The sequence below is a fragment of the Astatotilapia calliptera genome, chromosome 14, assembly GCF_900246225.1.
Source record: "Astatotilapia calliptera chromosome 14, fAstCal1.2, whole genome shotgun sequence".
In the NCBI taxonomy this organism is placed as follows: domain Eukaryota; kingdom Metazoa; phylum Chordata; class Actinopteri; order Cichliformes; family Cichlidae; genus Astatotilapia; species Astatotilapia calliptera.
This window is the reverse complement of record NC_039315.1, coordinates 36,733,669-36,744,114: the sequence shown is the minus strand read 5'-3', so window position 1 is coordinate 36,744,114 and position 10,446 is coordinate 36,733,669. Positions and strand designations below refer to the sequence as shown.

The 10,446-nt window shown below is 44.2% G+C and overlaps 1 protein-coding gene across 4 annotated transcripts in view; it reads right to left on the bottom strand.

Moving 5' to 3' along the window:
* Positions 1–1,899: 1,899 nt before the first annotated feature.
* Positions 1,900–10,446, bottom strand: part of sgsm2 (small G protein signaling modulator 2) — a 104,613-nt gene continuing 96,066 nt past the window's right edge. For 3 of the 4 annotated variants that reach the window (XM_026193762.1, XM_026193761.1, XM_026193763.1), the window contains 7 exons: positions 9,829–10,215; positions 9,523–9,647; positions 6,048–6,130; positions 5,744–5,853; positions 5,564–5,660; positions 5,282–5,449; positions 1,900–5,007 (listed from right to left, as the gene is read on the bottom strand). In XM_026193762.1, the coding sequence (XP_026049547.1) occupies positions 4,919–5,007; positions 5,282–5,449; positions 5,564–5,660; positions 5,744–5,853; positions 6,048–6,130; positions 9,523–9,647; positions 9,829–10,215 (1,059 nt within the window). In that variant the 3' untranslated portion in view covers positions 1,900–4,918. The remainder of the gene's footprint in view (positions 5,008–5,281; positions 5,450–5,563; positions 5,661–5,743; positions 5,854–6,047; positions 6,131–9,522; positions 9,648–9,828; positions 10,216–10,446) is intronic. The other variant, XR_003274547.1, reaches the window with a different exon arrangement.

Sequence of the window (10,446 nt, the reverse complement as noted above, 5' to 3'; positions counted from 1 at the left end):
ATACACTTTAAGGACCAGGGGTAAAGGATCAATAACAATTTAAAATTTATAATTTGATGATTTAAAGTCTCACACACAACCCGTCGAAAGGGGAGGGGCCAGCTGCTTCCAGATAGAGCACATTTCATTCATAATGTTGTAAATCCAAGCCCATTATGGATTCATGATTTGAATCCTGGGTTGTGTGAAATCCCAGAAATACACCTTAGACAAAGTGAATCTTGAACTAAGGTGTAGGTGTGTTAGATCATGTTGTGGCGATCCTCGGGTTGGGGGATGATTGTTCATACTGGAGTGCAAAATTCAAACCAGTGGAAGATGGACAAGAAAAGTTCAAAGCCATCAGGTGCTCAGTTTAGAAAAAAAGAGAAAAAACAAGCAGAAACGAGCAAAAGATGCAGGTAAGCAGATGTGTGATTGGATAATGGCAGCTCATCCTGAAACTATCAGAATCAGAAAACTTTATTAATCTCTAAGGAAATTATGTGCGTTACAGTTGCTCCAAGAAGAAATGGTAAAAATAGCAACAGTAACAGACTAAACTCCAAACAATACATCATGTTACAGATTTTAATATTAAGGTGTGTTCGCTCAGGGCGCCAAACAGGCTAGGACTGCCACTGCTGCTGAGAAGGTGATTGGCTGCAGACTCCCATCTCTGCAGGACCTGTACACCTCCAGGACACTGGGGCGTGCAGCTCGGATCTCAGCTGACCCTTCTCACCCTGGACACAGTCTGTTTGACCTGCTCCCCTCAGGCAGGAGGCTCCGGTCCATTCGCACCAGAACCTCTCGCCATAAGAAGTTTCTTCCCCTCTGCTGTTGGACTCATGAACAATAACCATATGACTGTCCCCGCCACTAACACATGACCCTACGCTGTGTCACTGCATCATTCCATGTTTGCACTGATCACCACCTGCACTCATGTATATATGTATATATCTATCTACTATATATCTAATTCTTATTTTTATGTTTATTTACAGTCTGACAGCATGTTTGCACTAAGTACCGCAGCATTTTCCTAATGTTGTAAACCTGCTCAACATTTGGCAATAAAACTCTTTCTGATTCTTAAAATCATGTTTTCCCTCTGATGAATCTGATAATAATATTCAGTACTTACTTTTAAAAGTTTACTCTTCGGCCGCTCCGCTTCCACCGTTTTTTTCGGCAAAATTATCCACACCCACCGCCGCACTATGCATTCTGGGATATGTTGGGTCACGAAGTCTACACCGCCACATCCTTCAAATTCAGGGAAATGAAGGACACATTTGAAGGCCGCATTTTGAGCAGCCTTCAAATTGGGACAGCCTTCGTCGTGTCAATCGGCCTTAAAATGCGGCCTTTAAGGCTGCAGACCCTGAATTGGGATACAGCCATAATGATCTTGATAGTTGAGCTCAACAGGAGCTCAACCTGCGTCCGTTACAGATGAACAGCAGCCAGAATTGTTTTGTCCTACAGTGGCCACCGTAGCTAGGATTATGCGCTCGAGTTTGGAGGGGTGAGAAAACAGGTTGACTGCAATCTCCTGACAGCTAGTGAGTAACTTTTACACACAGAGCCTTTGTTTGCAATCCAGTTAAATATATCAGCTTCATCGTGTAATCTTACCAACAGCTAATGTTTTGTGTTCCTGACAAAATACATTTATTGTGTTTGACTCTCTGAACTATTAAAGCTACTAGAAAACTTAACTGCTGGATGGCAGCCCACTTTATTTCTTTTCAAGGATGGGAAACGAGAATAAAATGCTGCCCCCTCGTGGTGAGGCGGTCACGGTGTATTTTTTGCAGAGCAAAAGGTGTTTTTAACCTTAAGGCAGTGTAGACGTTATTAAAAGTGTCCACACGTTAGCAAGAAAAGCATAAAGGAAGGAGAGCAGGCGGGTCATGAACAACTTCTTATTTAATAATACATTACATTCAAGGCAAATGATACACCCTTACCAATACATATTCAGCAATGCAATCGTTGGCTCCCTACATAAATAGAAATTTGAAATCTCAAAGTCAGTGCACAACATTAAGAGAGAACACTTAACAGTCAATCTGTAACATGGTCTGCACACATTCTGCATTTCTGCACAGTACACACCTCTGGCTAGTGCTGCTAAAACCAACATAAAAATAGATCTCAAAATAAGTTATATGTGTTTTTGTATATATGTTGTGTCTGTCTTCATAGAAATATTGGGCTTTTGGTTCATATGTACAGCAGTATAGACTTTGATGGGTTTCTCAAATGACAGAAATTGCACAGTAGTGAAAGAATTCAAGAACACCATTTCCAAAAATATTTTACACAAATAGTAAACAGTCAGTCTTCAAGATGCAGTATGAAATTGCACGTTGTCATCATGCCACAGAGGGGGCTGTTTCAAGGCTTTGGTACACAACGTCCTGATCGGAAGAAAAAGCACGGACCCGATTCCTCCTCCGAGCCTCCGCGGCGGCGGGGAGGAGGGGCCGTAGCGAGGTCCATCCAATGCCACGGCCTGTTCCTGGGATCAAACTAGCAATCGGAGAGCAGGATGACTACAGTACACGTTAGGATCGGGGAAGACTCTTGGCACTTGAATCACAGGTGCAGGTCCGTGTCGGACGACCGATCGTACGCGGTCGCGATGGACGGTTTAAGGAGCGATAAAGGGTCACACTGAGAAGAAGGGAGAGCAGGGAGGGTGTCAAAAAAGCATCCGACTCCCTTCAGATACAAACGTGAATGTGCTGTTACTCTGAAGCCAACACCAACACACTGTAATACTGATCCACTGAACACTAGTGATGACATTAAAAGCAGCTTCTTTCAGATTTCTGTTGTTTTTTCTCTAAACCTGGGACTGTAAAGACAAACCCAGTCCGAGTCTCAGAGGCTGGACTTCGGCTTCACAGGGACAATTGCAACCACTTCTCTGGACAGTTGAACAGTCTTCGTGGTGCCTTCAGGTCAGCGTGCATGTTTCAAAGGAAATTACTGAAAGGATGGTCTATGTTTCCCGAGAATATTCTTTGCTGCGAAAAGTCAAACAAGCACTGACCACATCCTGCATCCTCGTGTCTCGCGTTCTATCCCATATACTCCATCTGGTTTGTTTTTTCCCAGGGAATGCCTAATAATGTGTGCTTCTATTTCCTGCAGCTTCACCAAATGTCAACATTTCAACACAGATCGATCTGAAACGGACGTTTTCTATGAAGTTAAATGGATTTACTTGTAGCTGGTTATTGGAGCTTTCACACTATAGTTCAGCTCTGTTGTGTGATAGTTAAGGATCATACAAATTTAAATGTTAATCAAAGATTATCTGAAATAATTATACTCCAGGAAGTATATCACAAAATTAGCTCAACTACTTGTTGTCTCAGTGTGATTTAATAGCAAGGCAAAGACCCTTTGAGATTAGCGAGAGATCCCAACAATCAGACAAGAACTTCCTTTTAAGTCTCGGGGACGGGGAACCAAGAAAGGTACATGTTTGTGACTAACTGTTAAATACTGTTTTTAAACAGCTGGAAAAAGCTGTAAGTTATGAACAAACAGCACTACAACACTAACTCGAGTCTATGATCTTATTGTGACGTCTGCTAAACTACAGCCAGCTGTTTGAGGTTTCCTTCAAGGAAGTGATTTTCATTCTTTTCATAAAAATATCCAAACACTGCTAGATAAATCAGTTTTTAAATTGTAATTCAACTAATCCTAATTAGATCAGTTTGTCTTCTTAGTCTGCTTTTGAAAACTCAGTCTTTGTAGGCTCAGCGAAGCCAGAAATAGCATGTTTGGTATTTTGTAATGACCCCGACACGTAAAGTCGTTTCCTAGTGTTTCAAGTGTCGCTGGATTCTTCACCACCTTTCTCCTGCTCACCTTGGATGTAGGTGACGTTGTGCCGGAAACCTTTGGCTCTCTGAAATTGATGAGCAGCCACAAAAAGAGCTAAAAACTATTTAAACTCAAGGTGAAACTGATCGAGATAAGTTGAGGTGCAGCTCTCAAACGTAGCTGTGGCCCTTTTAAAATTGCGAGGATAAGGAGGAAGGCTCGTGTGCTTGCGTTTCCTGTTGTGCTCTGGGAGTAAACATGCTTCAAACACTGACTGACATGTTCAGAAAAGCTGGCTGCAATTCATCCTGAGTTCCTAAATGGTCTGGCCTCTCGCAGGCTCCTCCGGCCCCCACAGACTGTGGCGTGGCCTTCACAGGGACCGCGAAGGACCCGCTCACAACAAAGTGCAAGTAAGTACCTTGGGCTGTTACTGAAAAAGGCAACATTTGTGTCATAATGACTTTGTGGACAAAAAGAAAAGAGGGGGTAAAAACACAAATGCTTGTAGAAAACACTCATGAAAAGGTCGTTGGCACAGTCCATTTGGTCACTAATGAAAACGTCTTCGTGGCTAAGTCTTCTGCTGTGTGTACATCCTGCACTCTAGTGGCCACAGATGGCACTGCATGGACAAACACAAACACTGAGAGCCTCAACTTTCCTGACAGCCATCCAACATGTTCTGTCTCAGAGTCGAGGAAAAGAGTGCGACTTTAGAAAACCGAGTTGTGACAGTGTGTGTGTGTGTGTGTGTGTGTGTGTTTCATGCACGCACGCAAACTCTGTCGGACTGGGGAAACTCAAGAATGCGTTCACAGTGTGATCAAACTCACAAGCATGCAGACAAATCCACATGTCCGAACAGGTACCATGGGCATTCCACGTGAAGGGCAATGTAAACAGATCGGGCCGAGCTCCAACAGCCGCCCCATTCCCGGGGCCTTCACCTGGAGAAAAGGGACGCCTCGACCACCCGGCTGTGGCCTGGGTAAGTGGAGGCAGGAAGTGCTCTAGTTTCCAGCAGGGTCAGACACTCTCCCTCCGCATCCTCCCATTCCTCTTTCTGCCTTCTTCATCACAGTTACTTGTTGTCCATCAGAGACTGGACTTTGTGCACCAGCTCACGTGCTACCTTCAGGATATGCTGGACATCGTGCCGCTCAGCCATTTCTGTGGATCAGACAGGCTGTTAGAGAGACCGCTACCAATATGGAAATACAGCACAGTTTGTAGATTTCAGCAGCTAACTGATGAGCCCTGAAATGAGTTTGAACTATGTATGTGTTTGTGAGGAAGCCAGATTATCTAAGAAACCCACACAGGTACAGGGAGAACATGGCAGCGCTAACGGCCACGCTGCAGATTCTACATGCGGACCCACTGACACTGAAGCTTTCTACTCACTGTTCAGACCTCAGAGCACTGGTATGAATGTGCGTCCTACCATTAAAGAATTTAATGATGTCGGTGAAGTCCATGTTGTTGTCCACGATGATCTCACGGTAAACTGTGACCAGCGCCAAGGCCAGGAAGAGGACAAAGTGCTGCGAGGAAATCCTGGGAGCCACCCAGATCACCTCCCACACCGCAAACACGTCGTCGTACAGCAGCTCTGCACACAGCACATTCCCGTAATCTGCATTTCTAAAGAGCGCTTCTCAACATGCACACTTTGTCTGCGCTCGGAAAACAGAAACGTCACGTGAGAGGAGGATGGCGTGTTCACCTCTCTTGAAGTCCAACAGGAACCACCGGTAACAGAAGTAGAAGTGAGTGTAATCGCCGTTCTGCTGCATCAGCTCGAACAGCTCCGAGTCCAGGATCTGCCATCACACAGAACAGCAGCAGCTGTTAGCTGGAGCGTCTCTCGCTCTCTGATACTCACTCTATGAATATCATCCATCACCTGGATCAGTGACCTCATGTTGGCAAAGTGCGAGTCCATGGCTCCACCATTAGGGAAGTTCTGACTCATCCTCTTCATCAGCTGAGTGAAACAGCTGTACGCCAGGCACTCTGACACACACACAGTTAATGATCATTTATTGAATATTTGTTCTGGAATAAATACTGTCGCAGAAAGGAAAGCAAGCGTTCTGCTGCTGCTGCACATGTGTTTACTGGCTAAACGGACAAATGCTTTTTAGCTTCTCATTGTTAGGCAGGGCTTTGATCTGTGAGCTCACAGTAATTCAGTTCATTTCTCTCACCATCATCCAGGATGACCATGAGCGGAGCGAGGAGGTCACACATGCCCTGAACGTAGCCCATCTCTAAATGCTCCCACACATAGCTGCCAGGAAGAGAGAGGCAAAGAGAGACAGACTAAAGAGAGAGCACACACATCGGTAGCTGTTGTGAATGTTGGTGATTCGTTCTCCACAAATAAAACGCTAGAAACTGGAAATAACACAAACAGGCTGGAGATAAAACCTGCTTCTTCTCACTCTGTAAAATACTCGCTTCCATCTTCTGCACCTACTCATCACTGCACAAGTAATCATTAGGGGTGCAACGATACAGTGCTTTCGGTTCGGTACGCATATGTATCGAACAATACAACAGTTTTAATTTATTTTATCAACTTTCCTTCTGACGATGCTGTCTGTGTTGAGCGCTCAGTGAATCTGCGTTCGACAGTGCAGCCTAGGCGGAGTAGTCGAACGCAGATTCACTGAGCGCAGGGCAAGCTAGCGAGACAGAAGTTAAGCTCTCCTTGCAACATTGCAAATTGAACCTCCCCCACCCTCATTCAGATCTGGCGTTTGGAACTATTTTGGTTTTCATGTGACGTATGACCCTGAAGGTAAGCGCGTCATGGACTAAAGTAAAACAGTATGTTGGATGTGCCACGCAATGCTCAATTACATGGGTGGGAGCTAGTGTGTTAGCGCAGTTAGCTCGTTAACGTGTTGGCTGTCTAGCCCCATGCACGGGGCGATCCGCGGTAGCTCGTTAACGGAGATTTGCCGTGTTGTGGCGTTAACGTCATTTCAACGAGATTAACGCTGACAGCACTAGTGGGAACACAACGAATATGACTGCACATTTACTCCGACATCATCCTCGTGCAAAGACAAGTGGAAGCAGACAAAAACAACAAGCAGCATGCTACAAACTTTAGCCGAGTCATTTAGACAGCCGTTAGCACAGGATTCTCCTTATGGGACCTGATATGTTTAATATGCTGCTGAGAATATAGCCCAGAAGAAGCGGATAGTAGAGCTTTTATTTTGGAAAGAGACATTTCTCTGTAATAAACTCTCTTTTCCAAAGATGAGGGATTCCTCCATCAGATAGATTTATTATTTTATTACTTTGTTGTTTCAGCAACATTAAATTTAAAAGCTGTACTTTTGAGTTAAAATATATATTTATAATTTTAATAAATGACAAATTAAAAAGGTATGAACATTTTTTTTGTATCGAAAAAATATCGAACCGTGAATTTTGTGCATCGTTGCAGCCCTAGTAATCATCTAATCATCATCTAATACTCCTGTACATACAGTATTCAGCAAAAAGTGAAGAGAGTAGCCAAACCCTCAGATTACGTCTCAGATCTACAGCTCTGCAGATCTGCAGTCAGCTCACTGCTTTACTATCTTCCTACCCAGTCTGACAAATAAGCAGCTCCTCTGCAGATGATCAGCTGTTTTACAACTACTCACAAGAATTTTTGAGGTCTATAATTGATGGCTTTTTAAATAACGGCTTAATTAATTCCACCTTAAAGGCCTGTCTTACATAGCCCTGGCTGCATGATGCCATTTAGCACTGAGGTCCATAAAGCAGACTTGGGTATCAAACACGGGTTAGTACTGAGCTGTCTGTCACTGGGACGTGTGAAAGCTGCGGACAGGCAGAGCATCACCAGGAAGCAAGAACAGATGTGTTTATGAGAACCCTTCATCGCACCTGACCCTGGATCAGTTTTACAGCCTTCTTACTAGAGCTGGGCGATAGAACGATAACGATATGTATCGCGATATAACTTTTACTCGATAGAGAAATTAAGCTATCGCGATAGACCTCGCCGCTCTTGTCCTCAAAAAAAAAAAAAAAAAAAAAAAAGGTCAGCCAATCCAAATTAAGTAGCGCAGAGCCGAACCAATCACAGCCGCAGCGTCACGTCGCGTGACTTGTTACGTACAGCACAAGTGCCAAGCTGCACGTGTTTGTTTGGGAAGCAGCCAGCGGGTAATGGAGGAAATGAGTGTGCCGACTAGAAAAATCAACCGAGCGTGACCGAAGAGAAAACAGATGATGGTTCCAACGCCGGAGAGATTGTCGAACGGAAGAGCCATAGAAGCTCCGTAGTGTGAAGGTATTTCGGCTATTTCAAGTCTGACAAAAAACAGAGTAGCGTGCACTGTAAATTGTGCCGAAAGCAAGTCTGGAAATACAATAAACTGGTGCATGCGTCACACTGTGCGCCACGTTATTGTTTCGGTGAAATGAATTTCTACAATACTGTTAATTCTACTCTCTGCAGTGTTTAAATGCTTACATATACACACAGTTACTGTCCGTCCACACATACGACTCGGTTCTGCTTCTATGCCCCAGCTTTGTTTACTTTTTCCCACCGAGGCTTCTAGACTTCTGATTGGCCAACATTTCTGCACGGTTAGGAATCTAGCGCCACCTGCTGCTTTGGCGTGTTCATAGCAGCGTTTTCCTTCATTTCTGCCTTTATGTGTGGACGGGATTATTTTTTAAAACGAAAACGGAAAATCTCCGTTTTCAAAAATACCCGTGTACGTGTGGACGTAGCCTCAGTCTCTGACTGGAAGCGCTGATTCGTCATTCAGCTTTTGTCAGACTAAAGTAACTGTTAAAACTGTTTGAAAAGCTCAGCTCTACAACAAGGAGAGATTGAGAATTTCCTTTTAGTTCTCAGTTTATTTGATATTGACAAAAGTTAGTCAGTTTTGTCTGTTCTTCTGTAAAACAAACTAAGATTTATTTTTAGAATTAATATTTTGTTTCTAAGTGGAATTGACAGTTTAGTCTGTTTCGTTTGTTCTATTTTGAAACTTAAACGCTTTAGCGGCTGCCTTTTGTGTAGTTTGCAATATTTGCCTTTATTTATCTGAAAAAGTCTCATGTTCCTTAAGTACATCTACCCTGTTGAACTTATTATGGGAAATAAATATTTAAATAAAAACAAGCTGCTGATTATTTCACATTTTACTTGTGAGCAACGGCACATTTAAATCTTACAAATATAGTTATTTGGCTGATATCGTGATAGATATCGTTATCGCCTGAAATGAAAAAAACATATCGTGATATGAAAAAATCTCATATCGCCCAGCTCTACTTCTTACTAACAGAGACCTTACCCAGTGCCTGCGATGCCACACCAGTGAAACCACGGAGCGATACAGATGCATTTCTTTGATATTCAACAGTAGCAGCTGTTAGTGAAGGCTGACTGAAACTATTTACAGGAAGTGGATTTGATTTTGTTTACAGCAAAAGAAACCAACCTGTTCTGCTTTTATGCGACTACCTGACTCTGGTCATTTCAAACCCAGCATCACGTGACACGTCAAGTAAAACAGGTTTGTCTTTCTGCTGGAAAGCTTCACATTGCAGTTTCATTTTTTCACTCAGTGATTTGAATCATCGTCATAAAACAACAGGAGGATCTTCTTCCGTCTTCAGGTCTTTCTCTACCTGCACATGATGTTGCGGAGTTTCTCCAGGTTGCTCGTGGTGAAATAATAGTAGTTGCGATCGCAGCGCTGGACATCTTTGTCTATTCTGTGGAGGTTGAGGGCGACCGTGTCCAACAACTCGATCTGCAAAATGAAAAATAGTTTTCTGCTGTGTGGAATCTGCTCAGTGTTACTGCACAGTGTGTCCATCAAACACAGACTGTAGGGTGGTGTCACTCTCCAAGCACTTTGTTCTGATCATGTGGCATCAATGCAAAAAACAAGCCCCATAAACGGACATAATGTATGCACACACTGTACGTACTGTATAGGAAGAGAGCGATGGTGACGTCCCCTCAGCAGCTGCTCCACTGGTCACCAGTTTGTCCAGCTGACTGCACAGCCTGTCTTCTGTCAGAGAGTCCCGGCACCCCGCCAGCTCACTGGGAGTCCTGCCGTCCTCCGCGCCCCCACCCTCCTCCTCTGTGCTCTGACCGTCATCGATACTAGACAGGATCTGGGAGTGAGCAGAGGTCACAGAGTAGTTTCTAGAGGAGGGGAGCCCTGAGTCGGGGGAATCGAATTCTACCAGAGGACGCTCTTCTTGTGGGAGGGCCACGGGGGGCACCAGGTTGGTCATTGTGGGAGTGCTGTCCTCTCCGCTGGGGGTCTCCTGGCTTCCTGCATCCTGCTCATCTACAGACATGAACACCTGAAAAGGGGGCGGAGGAATCAGAAGGCACGATGTGCCAAATTACAACAACAGAAGCCTCGAGGTGCTTTATGCAATATAATGTGATTACGTAAATCCCAAAAGGTTGGTTCTGTTCACCTGGACGTTCTCAGTGGGAGAAATGTTTCATCGCTCATAAACAGGACGTTTGCACAATGAAACTAGTACCACTGAGGGAACGATGGGCTGCGAGGTCAGGTGAGTGAAGCC